This window comes from Bipolaris maydis (assembly GCF_028858645.1).
Source record: "Bipolaris maydis strain C4 unplaced genomic scaffold PSV08scaffold_17, whole genome shotgun sequence".
Taxonomy (NCBI): domain Eukaryota; kingdom Fungi; phylum Ascomycota; class Dothideomycetes; order Pleosporales; family Pleosporaceae; genus Bipolaris; species Bipolaris maydis.
In genome coordinates, this window is record NW_027093873.1 from 801,493 (window position 1) to 822,346 (window position 20,854).

The 20,854-nt window shown below is 54.4% G+C and overlaps 7 protein-coding genes across 7 annotated transcripts; 2 read left to right on the plus strand and 5 right to left on the minus strand.

The window, feature by feature from the left end:
• Positions 1-732: 732 nt before the first annotated feature.
• On the minus strand, positions 733-1,652 carry PSV08DRAFT_366487 (uncharacterized protein; the record flags this gene model as incomplete). Its single annotated transcript, XM_014222564.1, has 2 exons — positions 1,485-1,652; positions 733-1,404 (listed from the first exon to the last, which is right to left on the minus strand). Exons 1-2 carry the CDS (start codon positions 1,620-1,622, stop codon positions 733-735), a joined length of 810 nt encoding a protein of 269 aa, XP_014078039.1. The 5' UTR covers positions 1,623-1,652.
• A 173-nt stretch (positions 1,653-1,825) lies between these two features.
• Positions 1,826-2,813, minus strand: PSV08DRAFT_339927 (uncharacterized protein). The gene has a single exon (XM_014222565.2). The coding sequence runs from the start codon at positions 2,804-2,806 to the stop codon at positions 2,135-2,137; it is 672 nt and encodes a 223-aa protein (XP_014078040.1). The 5' UTR covers positions 2,807-2,813; the 3' UTR covers positions 1,826-2,134.
• A 2,480-nt stretch (positions 2,814-5,293) lies between these two features.
• On the plus strand, positions 5,294-6,741 carry PSV08DRAFT_232353 (uncharacterized protein; the record flags this gene model as incomplete). The annotated part of the gene is made up of 1 exon (XM_014222567.2): positions 5,294-6,741. The coding sequence occupies exon 1, from the start codon at positions 5,479-5,481 to the stop codon at positions 6,739-6,741; it is 1,263 nt and encodes a 420-aa protein (XP_014078042.2). The 5' UTR covers positions 5,294-5,478.
• Positions 6,742-7,619: 878 nt separating this feature from the next.
• On the minus strand, positions 7,620-10,734 carry PSV08DRAFT_232355 (uncharacterized protein; the record flags this gene model as incomplete). The annotated part of the gene is made up of 1 exon (XM_066092269.1): positions 7,620-10,734. The coding sequence occupies exon 1, from the start codon at positions 10,677-10,679 to the stop codon at positions 7,620-7,622; it is 3,060 nt and encodes a 1,019-aa protein (XP_065948034.1). The 5' UTR covers positions 10,680-10,734.
• Positions 10,735-11,246: 512 nt separating this feature from the next.
• Positions 11,247-15,027, plus strand: PSV08DRAFT_232358 (uncharacterized protein; the record flags this gene model as incomplete). Its single annotated transcript, XM_014222569.1, has 4 exons — positions 11,247-11,364; positions 11,718-11,819; positions 11,878-12,021; positions 12,104-15,027. The coding sequence occupies 4 exons, from the start codon at positions 11,247-11,249 to the stop codon at positions 14,884-14,886; spliced, it is 3,147 nt and encodes a 1,048-aa protein (XP_014078044.1). The 3' UTR covers positions 14,887-15,027.
• A 1,000-nt stretch (positions 15,028-16,027) lies between these two features.
• Positions 16,028-17,568, minus strand: PSV08DRAFT_232362 (glycosyltransferase; the record flags this gene model as incomplete). The annotated part of the gene is made up of 1 exon (XM_014222570.2): positions 16,028-17,568. The coding sequence occupies exon 1, from the start codon at positions 17,447-17,449 to the stop codon at positions 16,028-16,030; it is 1,422 nt and encodes a 473-aa protein (XP_014078045.1). The 5' UTR covers positions 17,450-17,568.
• Positions 17,569-18,679: 1,111 nt separating this feature from the next.
• PSV08DRAFT_232365 (glycoside hydrolase) lies at positions 18,680-19,456 on the minus strand (the record flags this gene model as incomplete). Its single annotated transcript, XM_014222571.2, has 2 exons — positions 18,680-19,062; positions 19,119-19,456. The coding sequence occupies 2 exons, from the start codon at positions 19,454-19,456 to the stop codon at positions 18,717-18,719; spliced, it is 684 nt and encodes a 227-aa protein (XP_014078046.1). The 3' UTR covers positions 18,680-18,716.
• Positions 19,457-20,854: the final 1,398 nt, after the last annotated feature.

The following is a 20,854-nucleotide window of genomic DNA, read 5'->3' on the forward strand; positions in this document are numbered from 1 at the left end:
ACCGAGATTGCCGTGCGGCCTCCTGGAGAATTGGTGATCAAGGGTGGTTGATCATCTCCAAAATAAATAAATAAAAAAAGATTCTCAATTCTTAGTCATTGCATGAAATGGAGTCATTTGACGATTTTGGCACGGCACCAACTTGGCCAAAAGTGCAAGCCACCATGTTTTCTAAGCGTCCGTCTTTGTTCTATGAGCTGCGGAACTTTGTCGGGTGATCGCTTATGGGACAAATTTCCCAATACGCATACGAAGACCGGGCCGCTCCAGGTATGAAAATCTACCGTTTGATCTCCCGTTGGAAATGACGTGATTTCACTGTGCTTTGTGGTACTGTACTATCGCAATTCCAGATAATTTGATAGAGCCTCTGTTGGCTAGCCTTTCCTTTGTGACTATCGTCGACTCAAGTCGGCGTTGTGAGATGCTTGAATCCTGTATTGGACGAGCTCTATGTGCTCTACGTTGCGTGCATAACTTGGCTTGGTTGCTGTTACCTACAAGTCATCCGTCCATATTTCTCAAGCACGGCATTGAACATGAGTATTGACGGAAATGCGGGTCCTTTGTCTCTTGGCTTGTTCTGTCCTCTCAAAAGGCTAGTTGGTGGTATGCATGCGAGCCAACCCAACAAGTGAAGTGGCTGGAATATGCCTTGGGCTGGCGTGCTCTACGCAAGACTTGGAGGAGCCTGGTTACCTGAAGCATAAGGAGATTGTCAGAATATGGGATTCAGTCGAATCCTCGTTTGCTGGATTGTCTTCTTTGTTCGAAGGCGCGATCTGCTTCGCTGCCCTCGAATATTCCTCGCAGTGTCGGCATTTTGGTCTCTACGTAGTCATTCATAACTTTGAGCACGCGGTTGGGCGTCCGATGGGCGTTGGGTGGGCGCTTGCTGATATCGCTCAGCCCTGGATGTGGCACTGTCTTTGCCAGATCTTCTTGAGACATGGTCCTCATTGGGTTGAACTGTTTCCAGAAGGGTTGGCGCTCGATATAATCCTGATGTACAGCTCGTGAGCGATCTATGGTTACTTGGAACCATTTGGACTGTTTAATTTGTTCTTCAGGGGGCGTTGGGGACTCGAAGGGCATGGGAGTTGGCTTAGAAGTTGGCTTGGTTGTAGATGTGGATTGCCAGGAGCGGTTCGCGAGCTTCGAGGGGCGCAGGATCTCGTCGATGCCTTTGATGGGCTGTGTTTTCTCGGTTGAGAAGCTGTCTATGTCGCCGCCATCTTCTTCGTCTTCTTGCGAGGAAGAGGATTGTGATGGGTGGATAGTGACGGGCGAGACGACTTTTTCCAATGCGAAGCGGAGGGGCGAGGCGTCGAGGGCGCGCTGAGCGGACCTTTCGTCGCGGTAGATGGCAAGAGCAACATTGTCTGCGGGGTTTTGATATTCGTACTAGTAGGAGTCAGATGCGGTTTCTTTGCAGAGCAAGACATTGTGCCCGGCGCAGGCAAGATGGGACGAGAAGGACGCACCCGTAGGTACTTGAAGGTATCGAGTTCGCCAAACTTTTGCAGCACACGGTAGATTTCCCGACTCTCTGAGAGATTGGCTGGGCGTGGAACGATGCGTATGTGGATGGAGCGCGGGGCCAGGGCTCGTCGGAGCGACATGGCGGCGGCGGCGGTGACGGTGGTGGGAGTGGTGGTGTTGGTGAGACCAAGGGTTGTTCGGCATTGGCAGCGGTGCGGCGGTTTAGAGTGGGGCACAAATTTACCAGGACACAGGTTCACAGGATGCGGGTAACGTAGGGCTGAAGTCTGATTGGCACACACACAAGGCCAAACAACATGAATACAAGCAATGTATGTTGTGCGATGATGCAATGGAATTAAGTACATGATGTAGCGCAGCAACGGCCCTCGGCTCGTCGCATCCTACAGCGCCCAGCTCAACCCGCAGGGAGCATTTCAGAGAAGCAATAGATGTATGTGTGTAGAACGAGTAGTACCGTGTACTCGTATCGCTAAGCCCGTCTTGTGACGCAGCCTCATGGGCTAATACCCATGGTTGTTCCAACAAAGATCAAGTGGTATATCGCGCCTGTTATGTGAAACAAAAAAACCCAAAACGCCTTGGCTATGCATGCAAAGAAATGCAGAAACAGGGTCGACTTTGAGGCCGACTACTTGCACACGGCGTTCTCTCGAGAACGCTTGCGCATGCGCACCGTCTTTGTGACGCGGACGCTGCTCTCTCGGCGATCAGATGCCCTCCACATTGAGGTGGCGATGGTTGCCTCGATGCGTTTGGCGGGGAGGTCGTAGTCCATGTCGACAGCCTCGTCACGGGCAGAGGCGGCGGTGGGCGGACATGTCGACGAGGACGGGGGGCTGACGGTGCACTGCTTCTCAGCCTCGATCATCTGGACCAGCTTGGAAATGTCGCGGGCGTGCGAGGAGGTGCACTGCATGCGCGACGTGTGCTGGCGCTGCATGCGCAGGATTGAGGCTGAGATGCGCGAGTAGGTGGGGCGCGGCTGTTCCTGGACGCATTCGGTGGTGGGCAATGGGCTCCTGTCGCTGTCGCTGTCGCTGTCGCTGCCGCAGTCGCTGTCGGGCGTGGGAGGACGCGTGGAGCGACAGGCGACAGGGGAGTCGATGCGGAGAGTCTGGTGGTTGAGCTGGAGGGCGAGGTCGCCCATGGTGCAGGGCGGCGTGGGCGGGCGGCTTGGGTGGTGTGGAAGCAAGGCGGGCGATGTAGGCGAGACGTTCATGGCCGCCCGCTCGGCCTCGTACGCGGCGTGGGCCGGGCGGGGGACGGGGTCGAAGGAGAAGTGACGGAACATGGTGGCCATTGTGGGCGGGATGCTGTGTGCTGGGTGAATGAATGTCGTAGTATGTACTTGGATGTACGGCGGCGGCGAGGCAGGCGGCGCCAGGGTGCTATGTATAAGGAAGGCCGTGGCGTCGACGATGGCGCTACGACGCGGCGAGGCCAGCAGGCCGGGACGCCAGCCAGCATCCACGCCAAGCATCCATGTCATCCATGCCCGCTGCCTGTATTACTGCCCTCTGCTACCCACCCACCCTCGCTGTCTGGCCCCATTGCGCCCCGGCGGCCTGTCTGCCTCTGCTGCCAGCAGTCTTCTGGAATCTGCCCCAGCCATCGCCGCCCGCCCATTGGCTGCCACGCCCGCCGGCCCTGTCCACCCGCTGTCCTCGACCCTCTGGCGCTCCAACAAAGGGGCGCCCGCTGCTGGCTGCTGGCCGCTGGCCATCAAAGCCTGATGCCATTATTCCCGACACCACGCGCCCTCGTACGCTCTCTCACACACTGGCACCCGCGCCTGCTCGCTCGTGGCGCAACTCTGTACGCGATCGGCACTGCTAGGCGTTGCTAGGCACTGCTGGGCATTCGCCGCCGCACGCTGCAACACAAGCTCGACACACCTCCATGCCCTCCTCCACACGTTTGCTGAAACCGCGCTGGAAATTGTCCCGTCCGTGTGTCTGGACCTGTTTGCCTGCACGCTCCATGACCCCGTCGCCCCTATCGCGGCTGCTCGTCTTATTTAGAATTCCACCCCTCTTCCTTACTACGATGTCCAATATTACGTCTTACGCCCTCGCTGTTCTGCTCACGGCACTAACGTGGCTTGGGTCACATCGCTGTCCACGTTACATCTGATCTCGCTGCTCCAGTCACGGCCCTGCTCCGTCAACCTGGCTGCACCATCTCTCGCCACCACGGCCGCCAGCTGCCAGAGAGGCCCAGAGGCCCGCCCCCAGGTATTGCCTGGGTTCCCTGCTAGACCCGTATTGGCGATCGGCACGCATTTCCGCACGACGTGGCTACCCACCCAAATGCCGCACGCTGACCCTCCCAGATCCCTGGTCTGCAGCCTCCACCATTGGCCGCCGCTGCACTAACCACCCGAGAGCCGCACTCGGTTCACCCAGTCACCGGAACCACTGTTCATGCCTCACCAAGTATGCTCATTTCGTGCCATCTCCTGAACCCTCCCGCCTTCCCCGTCACCCAGTGCACAGTGCTGGTCCAAGCAGCCAATCATCGCTCCCCCACTCGGCCCTGCTGGCGTCCTGTCGGCCCCAGCAGTGAATGTCCTTTGTTGCAACAAACGCGCTTCCCTTGTAGTAGAAACCTTTGCTCTCATCTCTTTGGCCTCCCTTTACTTGTGGCCTCACCAGTTTCATTCTACACTGACACTCAAACTGACCGCGGAGCTCAACAAATACCGAGTCCTCGTCTGCTACCGAGCACCATGACAAAACCAGCATTGTGTGGAAATGAGCTTGCACTTGTCAGTTTCTTCAGCTCGTTAGAGTCTGGGCTGCATACCCGAAGGCGGAAGATCGGCAAGGAGATTTTCTACTTTGCAACACTACAAGCTTAGTGAAGCAGATCTTCGAACGAGAAGCTTCTTCCTCTTCTTGTTCTTTTCAAGACCATGCGCAGCCCATTCCACCGGATCCCCGCAGACACAGACAAAGGCACGCGATGGACAAGCGCTACACCAGCCCTGCTCTACTGCACCTAGATACTTGGCATCGCGTCGTGCTCACGTCTCAGCATCCAGATAGACTTTGCACACTCTAGATTAGAGCAAGAGGTTGATGCGACGCTGCAATCATGCATGCCAAAAAGCGCCATCATGCTTTGACTGAGCTGGCAGCCCTACACATACAGCATCAGTGGCACTTGCTGGCGATTGGCCAAGCTGACTGTGCATGAGCCTTGGGCCGAGGAAGCCCCACCGCCGACAGAGGTCAACCTCGTCTCTTCCGTCCCCCCGGTAGCATTGGATGCCCAAAGTCTGCCTGGAAAACAAGGGGCCATTGACAGCGCACACCTGGCCGCAGCGGAAACACGACAGTGCAACAAAGGAGTCGGATCTCGAGCGCCTGTTCCGCCTGCCTTTTATTGAAGCGGAAACATGGCGCGCCTCCGGGCACCCGTGCGCGACGTTAGACCCTGGGGACGTTGCGAGCAGACCCCCAGCTGCGCCACGTGGCGCTATCCTCTTGAATTGAACAATCACCGCACTAGCCCTTCGCGGCAACACAGTTCCGTGACCCAGGGGCAGGAATCCCGAGTCCTCTTCTCTCGACGTGCGTGGCATGGCGACATTCGCCGAAACACAAAAAATGATAACCATGCAATCATACTTACAATGCGCTGGCCAGTAGCAATAACATCCAGGGTTGCAATATCTGAACCTTACCGTCTCTGCAGACCCGATTGCTTCGCACCGGAAGGCCTGCCAACCCTCGTCTCCACCCTTGACCGCTCCAACCGTCTGTGCACTGCATGGCGTGCATAGTGAGATACACAAGCATATTGTGACTAGGATCTCTCAATCTTATCGCTTGACCGCCTCACTGTTCGGGTTGCCCTCCGCATGGCAAACGGCTATCATGGGCCCACTTCCGGGCAAAGAAATATCTCCTGCCCTCCTTGCTTCCTTCATGTCAAGTGCTATACGTCAGATTTCATTAACATAGCCCCATGGGGAACCCTCCCGTTTCAGACACCTCGGCCAATAACCCTACCGTCAAGAGGAAGAGGAGACGGCTTCATCCCCTTCGGCGAATTGCAAAGCTCATCCTCGGAAACCCAAAAACACCCAGTACCAGGGAACAGATACGAGACCACGAGCAGGGCAAAGCATGTCACGGCCCATCTAAATGGCACTACCTGCTTCCCTTTCTCGAGCCGCTCATTTCGCTCGACCCTAAGCTGTCATTTATCGAGGACCGCATCCTCGGACGACCTCCGCAGCCAAAAACGGAAACAGAGCCCTCTGAGGCCCCGCGAAACCTTGATGAGCTGAGAAGAGACGTGCAAGAAGCAGATGTACCATGTGAATGCGACGAGTGCGCGCCTAAGCTCTACAAAATCACGACAACCAAATCCCATGGCATCATCAAGGACCAACTGGCCAACATCAACCGCTCCCGGCGCTCTAAAGGCCTGTTGTATGAGAATCAGCCCAAGCAGGTCAGTCCAGGATCGTACCTGCGACTGCGCTTTCGCGGCGACTATGAAGCCATGACTTTGGTACGACACCACATGGCGTGGCTCGACGCGACCTATCTCCACCCATCCGCGCACATTACCCCGGCCGTCCACCAACTGCGCAGTCTCCTCAAAGCGTGGCACCCGCAAATCACGGGCCTGGACATGCGCCGCACGCTCTCAGTCGCGCAACTAACCACGCTCTTCACGCACCTGAACCGCGTCTTCTTCTCAGGCTGCGTACCCACGCACAACGCTACTCTCACAGCAGGTTTCTCGTACCTTCCCGAGCAGCAGCGCGACTGCTTTGGCAAAAGCCTCTTCAACCCTCTGATCGGCACCCAGATCCTCGTCCATCCCACTCTATACCGCGGCGCCGGCACGCCCAGTCACCACCCGGATATCCTGCGCCTGAACAACCGCCTCGGAACCATTATCCACGAAATGTGCCATGCCTTCCTCAAAGCGTATTCCTGCCGCTCGTGCTCCATGCATGAGGCATGCGACGGCGCGACGGGGCATGGCCGCGCATGGCAGCTGCTCGCCAAGAAGCTCGAAGAAGCTGCGTGTGTGGTCCTGGGCGGCGAAGTGGATATGGGTCGCGGTCCCAGTTTGCTAAGGGAAATCGCGTGCAGTGGGCGGCTCCCCAGTTGTCATGATCTCGAGGCGTACGGTATGAATGTGGTCCAAGCGCCTGCGCCTGTTGCCTGTGTCGAGAAGAAGGAGAAGTGGACGGTGCGGCTGGCTGGATGAAGAAGGAAGTCGAAGATGGAGTCTTGGAAATGGCAGAGATTTCATACGAGTTGCGAAAGAGGAGAGGGAAATGAGATGTTCAGTTGTTAATTTGGAGAACCAAAGCCCAGGAGGTTTCCCCCCCTTCCCCTCCCCCTTCGAGATACGCCGGGCGCGCGTCTGCGATTTGCGGATGTAGAAGGAGATGTTATATATACCCATACAGACGATTTCCCTGCCCGTCCGTTCCGCGAACGAGGAACCAAGCTGGCTCTGGACGGGAGGGGGGTGCATAAATGTCTTCCTCCCTAGAACTATTTTTCTGGGTCAATCAGCGGCTGCGGTCCCGCTAGAGGTTGACATTTTTAATCTATCCCCCTCCCGCATTTAACGAATTTTTGCTTTTTTTTTAACAAACATAGATACAAATGCCTAGGCTACGCGCGAGCGAAACAGATAGAAATCTTTTACATCTAATCTTATAGATTACGTTTTATTTCTCTTCTTCAGCTTGATATCCCACGAGTTTTTTTTTGTTTTGACGAGAAGCAAGTAAAAGAGAGTAGCAGAAGAAGAGATTTTATCATGATTTTTTGTACTATCGAGAATTATACAGCAAAGCCATAGGTTTGGATATAGGTAAGCGAAGGGCAAAGGGGGTATCAGGCATCTCCGGGTTAAAAAAAAACTCCACTGGATAGGATGAATGAAAAGGGAAGGAACGCCTAGGTACATGATGCGTGAATGTACATGTGTACATCCGCAAGCAGAAGAAGAAGAAGAAGAAGAAGAAGAAGAAGAAGAGGATCTATCTCCTGCATGGAAGAAGAACCTAGATGGACCCGTAAAATTATCCATCAAACTTAAAAACAAGAATTTTGCCAAGACAGAAAACAACCTTAATCACTAAGATCAATAATCTCGACGTCGGCAGGTATAGGCATATACGACGACCTGGGCACAGACGATCGCTGAAGCGCAGCACTAGCAGTACCATGCGTAGAAGCCTCACCCTCTTCAGACTCACGCCGTTGCGCCGCCCCACCCTCGCTTTCATCTTTGACTCTCCACTCGCCATCCTGCAGCACAACAATCTGCCTCGTCTCGCTCAATCCCCTCGCCTCAAGCGCCATGTTCACATGCTCGATAAAGCCATCGTGTACCAGCACATTCGGTCTTGCATCGGTGCCGCAAATGGGACATTTCCATTGGTCCACGACGGATGCATGGCCTTTTTGAGGTCGGGAGTACAAAAAGACGTCGAGGTCGAAGCAGTCGTTGTGAAGACAGAATTTGCTGCGGACGGGTGTGTCACAGAGTCTGGATTGGCTAAAGGGTTCACGGAGGTTGATGGTCATGTTGCTTTGGACGATGTGGACGTCGTCGTCGTCGGTGGCGGCGGCGGTCGAAGAGCCTGAGAGTTTCTGTTTTATGGATTCGAGGACAGTCTGGGCGGGGACGCGGTTTTGGGTTGTGCAGTTTAGTCTGATGGAGTCGTGGGAGATGATGGTGATGGCTTCAATGGCGAGGAGGTAGTCCAAGTGCGATGTGTCGCTTGGTTGGGTTATGACGGTCATTTCGAGAATGTTTTCGCCCTCGCGAAGTAGGTCAGTAACGTCGACAGCCAAGTCCTTGCCCTGATGCATCTTTTTGCGTGTTTCGAGACGCGTACCGTTTAAGCTAAGATACAGGTACGGTATCCATGATGTATCAGTGGTTGCCCAGACATGTTCCTTTGGTGTATCTGTCCCGTTTTTCCATTTGATACAGCGCAGACGAGCAATCTTGTTTGTCTCGTTGATATTTCGGATGCCGGGGTCGGCAACTGATTGGCGGACAGTCTTAGGGAACGAACTCATCTTATCAGGTGTCACTACAAAAACCCATTTTTCCATTGTACAGCCTGGTTCCGACAGTCGCGCAGGGGATTTGACATATCCTTCTTGGAACGTATACAGCGCTGATGGGACGGAATGCGCAGTGAGGACGGGGCTTCGCAAATGGGCTTGGTGGAGAGAGAATCTAGCAGCATTGGCCACGCGCTGTTGAGGCTGTACGTGCCCAGATGGCGGAAGCAAGCTCGTGTGCGGCTTCGTCTGGATTTGAGCTGATGTTGGTGTTGGTGCCGATTGGGGTTGTAGATTTGTGTTGATTGGTAGAGACGGGGCATGATTTTGTTCGTACACTTGATGAACAGTGGGCTGTTGAGGGTATGGACTCACGACACTGTTGGCATCGAGCTGCCTTATAGTATTGCTCTGTCTTTGTTGTTGCTGCGACTGGTAGAGGGGGATTGGTGAAACACCTGCTTGGCGAAGGGCATTTTCATAGCCTTCGACAGTCGCTCGGAGCTTGGAAGCACAGACTTGTTCCGTAGCCAGTGCCTCTCGAGACTGGGCAGGAGTCGATTCAATTATCTGGCGGAAATAATCGACCTGATTTTGCTGAAAAATAGCAACAGCCGTGGCCTCGAATTGATCCGCAAGGGGAGTTTTTGGGTTGGCGCGCCAGAGGTAGCGTAAAAATGCAGTAAATACGAGGCGCTGGAAAACACTCGAAGGGATACAGAGACTTATGTCCATTTCGCGTGCGAGTGGTGGATAACGACGCTGATCGCATGTGCTCTTTAGGTATTCGTAGTTGAAGCAATGAGCCACAAACACGCTGAACAATTGCACCTGATAATCAAAACCCGAGAGCCACCTGGCACAGATTTCTTGCATGGGATACGGGTAATTTGAGAAGAAGTACAGGACCCCAGAACTCAAATTTTGGTTGGGTGTAAGAATGTCCTGAAGTACCTTTTCTGCCTGAGGCAAGCCCTGAAGATTTTTAATGCTATCAGGTAGAGTCTCGGGAGCTGTGGTGAGCATACAGTAGCACTGGTGCATGGTCAAAAAGAACCAGTCTTGCTTCTCAGTTGCATCCCGCAGCACGCTCAATCGCAATTTATCACTAGAGTGGCTGGGTAATGCAGATATTGAAACCTGGAATGCGCTTAGTTTGTCCAAACAGCTGTTGGTATTGTACCACGACGACATTCTGGGCGACCTGTTTGAGGGATTGGACGAGACACCAAGAAACGTTTGCGGTGGAACCGTTGCCCTGCGCTCGGCTGGGTGGTGGAATTGTACGCCTGTGGGAAAATGTGGAGACGGCACTTGGCCGGGCGGATGCATCAACATGGAAGGGCTGTGAGTGTAAATGTGAGTCTGTCTTTGTATTGGACTGTTGGTCTGCGGGTACGTGTTCAATGATGGGCGACGTGCGAGGTCTAAGGTTGCAGCGTCGGTGGCAATCTGGGACGGCATGTTTGTCATGCTTCGTCTGACTGACGGCCGGGGGTTTGTAGTTGCGGGCGGGGCGAATATCTGACGGGTGTTCCCGTCTACTGAGCCGTGTGAGGCGCGCCTATGCGGCGCCGAGTCCATGTATATGTGCTCTAGAGGTGTTTCTGGCGCATAGGCTACTCCGGCAGAGTCAAAGGTGAAGGCGTCTACACTGATCGCTGGGCTATACGTGATTGGTGATGGTGTTGCTGCTGTTGCTGCTGCTGCTGCTGCCGCGCTGGTTGCTGCATCTTTACTAGGAGTTGGCGAAGGAAGCACAGAAGCAATGGAGGGTCTAGGAGCCGGGGTATTATTGGCTAGCCGGGGAGATGGACTAGAGTTGTAAGCTGGACGCTGCTCCGGCTGGCCTGTGTACTGTGACTGGGCAGACGGGTCTACGGGGTGCAAAGAAGGACGGCGCCTCTGAGAGGGTAGTTTGCGAGGCCTTCCACGGCCACGCACCGTGAATGGCAGAGGGCTGGCGGAGGGTTGTGCGGGAAGTGCCGTGGGCTCAACGGGGGCATTGGCGGGCAACATCCAGCTCTTGCGCGGACCGCCGAGGTTGCCGAGGGCATGGTGGAGGGTATGGGCCGTGGCATTGTCGGTCGGCGAGCGGCCAGCAGAAACCATGGCGCGGGCTCAAAGAATGAGCGGGTGGATGGGTGAGGGACTCAATGTTTGGTGTGGACGTGGATATGGACGTGGACGTGCTCACCCACCCACGGCCTGTTTCAAGCGGGATGGGTGGGGCCATCGCGCGCGCACGTGCGGGCGGCGGGGGCGGATTATGTGCATTGCTCGCCCGTACTCGTTACCGTCTGCCGGCCGTATTCTGGGTCTTTTGCTGCCCGTCTACCGCCAGAGACGAACAGAGGGCGGCGGTGGGAATGGAGGTGGGCCAGAGTGTGTATGCATGTGTGTGTGTAGTCGTGGGCGAGTAAAGGGGGTGCGGGCGCGTGGGTAACGGCGATGCGAGAGCGGGTGCCAATGGAAACGGAAATGGACATGGCCATGCAATTTAATCAACCAAGTGCACCCAATGCAGCCCTTTTGCTCCCACCTGCCTGTCACCTGCAGCTGCCGGGCCAAAGCACAAAAACGAAAAGAAAAACGCAGAGGGCCGGATGCGACACAACCGACCTCGTCCAAACGCCGGGCTGACCTCGCGGCGCAACCAGCGGGCGTGTATTCGGTAGCATGGCTGGGGCGCAGTGTGCGTGGGCTGGCACGGCGCAGGCTGATCTTGATCTTGAAGCTGCTCCTGATGTTGCTGCTGCTGCTCCTGGCCGTGATGCGAAAGCTGGGCTGGCCAATGGTCGGTGGTGAATGGACATGTAGCCACGGTCATTGCCCCGGCCCTTTGCAGGCTACCAAGTATTAGCTGGCCCGCCCACCAGCACCTAATCCGGGCCAGCCACGACGCTGGGCAGGCACTATACCCTCACCTCTGCCGTCGCTACCATCACCGCCATCGCCCCTCATCCCCACCAACGGCGCCTCTTCTGCCCGCCACACAGCGCCGCCATGCTCTCATGAATCTCCACGACTGACGGGTGACTGCCGCTGCTCGACGCCACCGCCGTTATCAATCCTGCCCTTTGCGCCGCACTCCCCACGCCCGCGCCCATACCCACGCCCCTCTCCCACGCAGCCTCAACACCTGTTGAGCTGCTGCTGCTGCTACCACTACCACCACTACCACCACCACCACCATGGCCCAACGCTCCCACACCGAGGGCTGCCGCCCCGGCGACACTCTTGTCGTCGTGCGTACGTTACCTGCAATGCCCATGCTTCTCCCTTCATGCCTGCTAACACGCCGCCGCAGACGAGTTCGTCGCCCGCAGCCCCGACGAGCTGAGCCTCAGGCGCGGAGACCGCATTGAGCTCATTGAACGCGACGATGACTTTGGCGATGGCTGGTTCCTGGGCAAGAACACTGAAACGGGCGAAAATGGCCTGTTTCCCGAAGGTGCGTCCTGCTTGCATGGAAACCCCAGCCAACAGCATCTGTCATGCTGTTATGACGAGATTCTCCCTGACCACAACCACAGTCTATACACGACCTGCCCCCAAGCCCACGCCCATCCCCACCATGCTCTCGCGCAACCCCTCGCAGTTGTCTGGTCCGCCGTCAGACGCATCGGGCCCACCCGGTACCGCAATCTCGGAGCCCTCACCATCGTCCAGTGCCCCCTCGCCCTTGAAATCTCCCCCAACAGAGCCCCTTCACATTGCCCAGGGACCAGAGACGATGCGGAGATCATCAGCCCAGGGCGCTCCCCGGAGCATCAGCATGACCCTAAATGGAGAGGCACCGCCCGACGAAGAAACAATAGGAAGCCCAGTCATGCACGAGACGCTGAGCGTAATTGACGAGCACATTACCGGTATGAACACCCCGAGACTCAACTCCGCGACCAAGGAAATGCGATCTGCAGACTCGGAAAGCGAGTACAGCAGCCACCACCGCCTCTCGTACATCAATGGCCAGGAAACTGACGAAGAAGAGCAAAATTGGCACACTGAGGAAGAGGTCAAGACATGGTCGCCCGCCCGCGTAGCCGAGTACCTGGAAGAAGTGGGCGTAGAGAAGAAGCACTGCCAAGTCTTCAAGGACCAGGAGATCGACGGTGAGGCGTTGTTGGGTGTGGATCGCAACTTTATCTTCATGCAAGAGTTCGATCTGGGCCCAATGGGTCCAAGGCTGCGCACCTGGATGAAGATCAATGCGCTGCAATCTGAGGTCAAGAGCGCAAAGGAAGTCGCCAAAGACGCCCTGCCCCTGCCCTCCCTTGAAGGCCACGACGAATTCCCAGTCGATGGTGGACGAAACCGAGCAGCGTCCACAGGCGCCGTCCTCCCACGCATACCCACTCTCAGAGATAGCATTAGTTCGCGTGGCAGCACGAGCCGCCAGCACATTCCGCGAGCTGCATCCTCGGCAGGTCCGTCGTCCGCTCAGGACGCTACATCCCCACTAATTCAGCACACGCCTGCTTCGCCCCCCATTGGGTCGTCCATCCGCCCTTCTGCTGCGTCCGTTCGAAGTATGAACCACAACAGACGCCACTCCTCTGTCGATTACAACCAAGTGCCCTCGACGCCTAGTACAGCGGGCATGATCAAGTCGCCTGCATCGGCCAACCCCCATAGGAAAACGCCGTCTTTCGATCGCAACTGGACAATGGGTTCCCCTCAGAAGCCGGTGCAAGAAATCAATCGCCCGTCATCCTCGCATCACACGCATGGCTCGAGTATAAACGGAACCTCTTATGACACTGTCGAGGCTGGCCTAGCCCCTGCAGACATTGATAGGGGCTACTTTTCCGGTGGAGAAGTCGACAACCGGAAGAACAGAAATGTTTTGCGCAAGCGAGATAGCCCTAGCCACTCTCGGAACGCCAGCTACAGCACTGAGGCTGGACGGCGGATATCGTACGGGCGACGACACAGCAGAATTGGTAGTGCAGACTCTGCTTTCCGCTCGGCAAGCCCCATCTCGGTTGCCGCGAAGCAGTACTATGGCACTAGTATTAAGAGCGAGCGCAGCTCGAGTGCTTTTGACTTTGTGCGACCACTAAAGCCACAGACGGATATGCACCCAACAGTCACCAAGCTTACATACGACTCGCACAGCATCGATGCTATTGCGAATTCTCCGCACATGCCTGGCAGTGAAACATCAAGCACTGGCCGCGCGTCACCATCTCCTGCAGCGCAATCGCATACGCGATCATTTTTCAGCAGTCGAAAGGGGTCGCAATCCAGGGGCTTGCGGGCTATATCGGACGCCATCACCGGTGGGGAAAAGGCAAACGCAAGTGCCGCAGATGTGTCTTCACCACACAAAGATTCTCCAATGCAGTCACCCTCCCGGACAGGCTCAAGTACGCCGTCTGGTAACTCCATGTCCAAGAGCATTGAGCTTGACAAGGCGGATCCAAACAGACGCATGACCAGCAGTTCCACCACCAGCACAAAGGAAGCGCGGAAAAAGACCAAGAAACACGGCACCAGCGCCTACCTCAAAGGTCGTCAACAAATCACTCCTCAGCAGGCTATGGAGAATTGTGACTATAGTGGATGGATGAAGAAGAAGTCGTCAAGTCTGATGACGACGTGGAAGACACGTCTATTTGTGTTGCGTGGCCGACGCCTTGCCTACTACTACACAGAAAACGATACGGAAGAGAAGGGCCTCATCGACATATCGTCACATCGTGTTTTGCCGGCTAATGACGAGCGCATGACCGGACTCCACGCATCATTGACTGGTGCTGCCTCATCTCCAACTTCACCGCACAATGCCACGATCCAAACTGCAGCATCGACAGACAGCGCCAAGGGAATTCCAGGGATTGAACCAGATATGTCGGGCATGTTCATCTTTAAGCTGGTACCACCTCGTGCAGGTCTGCAAAAAGGTGTTCAGTTTACTAAGCCAATTGTACATTATTTCGCAGTGGACAGCCTGGCAATGGGACGTTTATGGATGGCTGCGTTGATGAAAGCGACGATTGACCGCGACGAAGCGGCCCCCTTTACAACGACGTACCAGCAAAAGACGATTTCGCTCGAAAAGGCGCGTGCGATGCGCCAGCGTCCCCCGAACCTAATGGACGAGGACGCCGAAGGCAGCATGGCGGACTCTGAGCGCAAGAGTGAATACTCGAAAGAAAGTCTGCAAGAAAGCACCATTCACGAAGAAGACGAAAAGGGCCTTGCTATTTCAGGCCTCGATGACGCAAAAGCTCTCCTGGCTTATGCCGATAGCACGGACAATCTTGCCGCCGAGCATAAGCATGATAGTACAGCTACGGCGATTGCATTATAAAAGGATGTTCGTTCTTGCCCAAGCGGGTTGGGGAGGGGGAGGGGTTTTCTTTCGTCTTCATCTTGTTTTCATCACCTCACTTTTTATCCGAAAGTTTACATGGTTCAATGGCATTTAATAATACAAACCTCCCTCACTTTCATCCCTTTTAACTTTTTTTTTTGCCAAGTTTTGAGCGCGCGCACACAAACTTTTTTTTTTTGAAAGCATATATGTAGTAAAGAGAAAGAATGTACGTTTTGTCGGACAATGGGGTCAATGGGCGGGCGGGCGGGCGGGCGTCGTCTTGTGTGTCTTTTTTTTTTTGCCTTTGTTCAAGCGAGCGAGCGAGCGAAAGCATCATCACCAGCGCTTCTGATCTTTTTTTTTTGCTCTTTGATTTTGTACTTGTACTCTAACGTCTGCTCGCAGTCGTCGTCGTCGTCGCCAGTTTTCGCTGTAATGTTTGCGAGTGTGTAGTTGCATGTATGTGTGGAATGGTCATGGGGGAGTAATATGAACAGAGTCTTATTACCACTATAAATATCTACAAGAGAGTACTTTATCCCCCCCCCTCCCCCCTCTCCTCTCTCTCCCCCTTTTTTCTTTTCTCCATCTTGTTGTGTTTGTGAGTAGGAAGAACTTGTTTCAATAAGTTAAAAAGGACAGGATTTTTTTTTACATGTACGAGTGCGAAATTTATGTAATCGTACGATTGAACATGTTCGGTCTCATTTTTTGTTCTCTCCTCGGCCAGAAGATGTGATGGCGTATAATTGGCATTTTCATCCGTGCTACTAGCTCAACGTACGTAATACCCAAGGTATATATGCTTGGGTGCTCTGACGTGTATTTATATAAGCTCACGAAGTGGCGTCAGTGTGATGACATGCTTTACGGGTGCGCTATTTATGTTTTAGCTTTCTTGTTACTAAATTAATTCTTTGATTCAGAGGGGCTCGCGCAGTGCGGCTCTTTGTGACTATTCTATATACAAGGGTATAACCCAGCGGTTGGTAGGATGTATTGGTAGGAGTAAACCAGGTAGCGAGTGTCTATGTTGGATAGAGGGGGTATCATGATTTTGTGCAATTACAAGAGAAAAGAAATTCGTTAATGCTGATGCTGTAGGTAAAGGAAAGGTAGTAGTGATAGGAAAAGGTTAAACCTTCCTTCTCATCATCCGCTTGAGCTTGAGCTCGGTGTTGGATGCGCTTTCATTGGGCGCAAACCAATCTCTCAGGCCACAGCGGTCTTCAAGCTGGCGGAACAGGTCGTCGACCCGATCAAGCATCCACCCACTCTTTATTCTTCCCGAGGGCTTGGCATAGCCCAGCTTGAATGTCGTCGAGATGGCACAGCTGCCTGCGTCAAAAGAAAACTGCATGCAGTCGCTCTGTTCTTCGCACAGGTCGTGGCAGCGCTCAAATGATTTCCATGCGTTTCTTTCGAGTTGATTCGCGGCAGCAGAATGGTCGTGGGCGTTGTATTCCCTGTCGGCAGACATATTGTCCCATTCCAATACGGACGTGTCAATCTTGGACCGGACCAGCTCCGTGAAGACATCTCGATGACGTAGGAGAATTTGATGTCGCTTGTACCAGTCCTGCTCAAACTCCCAAAGCTCTTCAATCTCGGCAGGTGAGACGTGGTGGTAGGTGATGGTAGGGTAACACCACAGGTCGCGGTCGATCTTGGACGTCGCTGGGTTGAGGGTAGCTGGTGAATCGCCCTGGAAGTGTGGGAATGCGCGGTGAAGTGGAATTTTGCTGTCTTCAAAAACCTTGCCCAGTCCGCAGTCTCCGACCCAGTGTGTCTTGGTAAACTCTTCGTATTCCTCTAGGTGCTGGGATCGCTGTTCGGAAACCTTCATAATGGCGGGGTTGGACAAGGCAAAGCCAGCGCCGCCGTATGCGAACTCGACTTGGTTGATGTAGAGATGTTTGCCGATGTAGTAGGGCTTGCTGTCGTCGAAGTTGGCGAGGTATTCGAGGAGGTTGTTCCAGCCCAGGTACGTGTCGGTCTCGATGAAGACATACCACTTGGCGTCAGGCTTCGCTTTGATGGCTTGGTCAATCATAGGCAAGAACTTCCACTTGTCCAGTTGCCACCCGGCGTTGTCGGTACGCATGTAATCACCCTGCGAGGAACCAGACAGCGACGTCATGACTTGCTGCTGTGGTACTCCACGCCTTCCATGCTTTTGCAGTTGATGGTACAGCTTGAAGTCGTCGACTTGTTGCTTGGTCTTGTCACTGACGCCCTTCAAGACGTCATGTACAGCATGGCCCTCAATCTCTTCGTCTAGATCCGAGTGGATGACATAGTGGGGCACACATTGCAACGTGGTCTGGAAGTGCACCGGTACCTTTTCAAGGGACTCTGTGGCACCAGTTCGTAGTACCACCAGGACGTCCTTGGCGAGCGGGGACTGAGGGCAGAAAATGTCGGACGAACCGTGGTGGGACGAGGCCTTTGCGGGACGGTGCAAGCGGGGCGTGGCGGCCTTTGTGAATACATTAAGGACAGATACAGAGACTATGGCGCAGAAGAGAAGGCGGCAGATGAGGTTGCGGTGAGGCATGTTGGTCTAGCGATGGAGGGCGCAGCACCAGGCTGAAGCACAAACGGGGATTAGTAGTAAATGAGAGGATTGGTACGGATGGCAGGCTGGTGGAGAGTAGAAGAGCGTGGCCGCAGCCATGAGACGCGGGCAGGTCAGGCGGGAGGCGGGGGCGAGGGGAGAGATTTTGCAGCAGTGGGCGTGAATAAGAAAAGAAGACGGGTTTCAGGGAGGACATGTATGTTCACGAGCGGCGGAGCAGCGGCGAAGATCGTCGGCGTCTGTCAAAATCATGAGCCCAAGGGTCCGAGGCGGCGTGGCGATCCATGCCTGTGCTGTGGGTTCACTTTTACGCCGGCTCGGTGAGCTCGTGTCATGCGGTGCAAGTGAGATCAACATGACGGTCAAGGCCCTTGTGCAGCTGCGAGCTTACCATTGGCAGCGCCGGCGGCGATCAAGACGTCTGAAACGGGGCGGGAGGCTGTGGCGGGAGGGAATGGGATGGGCGAGTGTGGGGTGGAGACGGGATTCTCGCATGCCATGGTGTGAGTGAGAGTGTGTGTGCGTGTGAGGATGGTTGGTCGGTTAGTGTGGATGCATACAGAGTTTCTGCTGGCGGGCACTTCAGGCAAAGAGTCGGCACTTGGCGCCTGGTTGGCCCGCGCAGGCCCGGAGAACTGGCGAGTTGCGAGATGCCCTGCGTCATTTTTTGTTTCACCCCCCCTAGTCGGGCAAAACGCCTTGCCGCAACCGCTCTCTGTCCTGAGCCAACCGCCTCATCTTATCCACCATTCCTCCCACTGCTGATCAGCATCTGCTCAAAATGAACGCGCGTCGCCCAAACGGGCACTTCCTACCCACCTCGCCGTTGTCCGCTTGACACAGCTCCTTGGCTTCTCCACGTTTCCCTTTTGGGCCCCCGCCCGCTTTCTACCCCTGTCTTTTCACCCATCTGCACACACTTGTACCTGTCCATGACCAGTGTCCACTGTCTGCTACTCACGTCATGGTCAAGCTGCAATATTCCCCTCTCCAGGCGGTGTAGGTTCGGTCCGGGAACACTTTCTCCCCGACAACAATTCTGCCGTGTCACAAACGCAAGCACTGTCTCCAAAAAGGCTGATGACGATGATCTGAACTTATTTGACTATAATGCCTTACGCTGCGGGACAGCTGGCCGTGGTTTGTCGCCGCTTCGCCATTGCGTGTCTGCGTATGTATGTACATCTTGCCTCCTTTGTGCTGATCATGTATCAACAGCGGAACTCCTATTCTTCTTGTCCCTTCTCTACAACCGGATACAGCCAGTCCGGTTGGTCAACTCACCAGGGCAATTCACCTCCTTGAAACTAATGGTCGGATTGTCGGCGTTCTTGAACCAGTCAAATCTCCACTGGCACCCTGCCTTGAGCTTCTCAGGAAAGGTATCACACTCAGACCGATTCGAGATGCCACCGTATTGCTGGCCCCACCCGGTGGACGGCGCGCCAAACTCTGCAGTACAGCCGTTAAAGATGCCTACGCCACCGCCTGGCATAGCAAGATCAAAGTGGTTGTCTCCAAGGTCACCACCCGTGTTGGTGGATTGCACAATCATCTTCTGGCCCACGACAGGGCCCGACGTGAAGGTCAACCTGAACATTGTCTATTAGTCACCTTTGTTCAAACGCAGTCTCGTCCGTATACTCACTCATAGCAAGCACAGCATGTGTCACTCTCGCCCTTTCCGGCCAGCTTCACAGCAGCAAAGCCATATGCGAGGTTGTCATTGACTGCCCACGGCGTCTGGTTTGTGCACATGAATGCAGTGCCACCGCTCTCGCATCCGCTCTTCGCCATCGCATCGGTAATGGGGTTGTCGTTCTTGTCACACGTCCTGAGAGGTTGGGTGACACTGGCTTTGCCCTCCCATGCGCATGACCCTTTGCAACAGTCCCAGTAACGTGTCGTCGTTCCTGTCGACTGAGCAGCAACCGTGGCGAGGCCAGTGGTGAGAGCGAGAAAGGTGAATTGCTTAAGAGACACCATGTTAGGCAAGATTGGTAGTCTTTTCGAAGATACTTGGCAAGTTGTTGAATTGTCAAATGTGCTTCCAAGGCACATATATATACTCTGATACTACCCAACATTATGGTTACGATGGAAGGTTTCTAGACCTCCATCCTCACACCCTCTACCTAGATCGATTCCGCTGTTTGGCTGCGCTGTCAAATCTTCTCCGTATCTGAAAAGTCTACAATCTACTTTCTACTTCAGCCGGCGACCCAATGCAGTCAACCTCCGGGGTAGGAACCTGCCCTGCCCAGTACCTCATCGCCCAATCATTTTAATTTCACATATACGATGGGTGGGCGGCAAAAATTGGCTTACTCGAAATCACCATTAAGATCCACTTCCAAAGCCGCCAGTCTTCTGGTCATGCTGTTATAGACGTGGATGGGAAGCATACTTTTCACATGGCTATGATGGAGTAGATTGAATTTTCATATCGCCGGTAGTACTGCGGCCACCTCGCCTGCCGATCAACTGCCGGGATGCAGTGACCATTCGGAACGATGACTGGCGTCCGGAGATTTGGAAAAGAATCCCTTTAACAATACACACCAGACGCGGGGTGCATATACGAACCCACGTGTTGAAGTAACATCCAGGCATGAGGTTTCATCGCCATTTATGCTATGCCCGTGCAAAAGCAACAGCGTTGCCGCCAATTAATGCGCTGCTCCGTAATCAGATCATACCTAGCAGGATCCCCAGCGACGTAAACGGTAGTGGAAGCACGCATTCCGCTGTTTTAGCACTGTTTCAGAGTCATACCCAGTCTTCCTTTTCTAGCAAGGATTTCTACGGCCCACGGCACCGACTAAGAGAACCTCGGTCAGGGCCAGGGAGGGGGGAAAGCTGATTGGTCCATGTTCTAAAGTTTCTAATTTACAAAGTCGTCATCATCCCTTGGGCGGTCGCTTCGGAATGTCGGGCAGTCCCCGTATTCACTACTATCGCAAAATGATCATGTGCTCTCGCACGCACATACGCACACATACATGACTTTTTTGAGAACGGAACGGCTTACGTGAGAACATGCGCAATCAATCGTCCGAAGTATGGTGCAAGTCGGCCCTGCAGCTGTTTGTCCATCTTTTCTTTTTTCGACTAGGTCGTTTGTTGGCGTTCTCTTGGTGCTCGTAGTAGTAGTAAGAACTACGTACTACTTACATCTGTAGCAATCGCCTAGTATACGCACTTCTACTTGGCATCAGCCTCGCCGATTGAAATGCTATTCCCACATTAAGTTTGCGCAGCCTCTCCCCCACCCCCCTGGAACTCTCTACATTTTTTTCCTCTTCCAACGACCCAGTCTTACATCTCATCTTGAGGAAATTAGCGTTAGAAACTGCCATTTCATCACTTCTTTTCCCCACTCTT

Bases quoted from the DNA above. Each gene is read 5' to 3' on its own strand.
- PSV08DRAFT_339927 (XM_014222565.2), bottom strand. From the start codon at position 2,806: ATGGCCACCATGTTCCGTCACTTCTCCTTCGACCCCGTCCCCCGCCCG.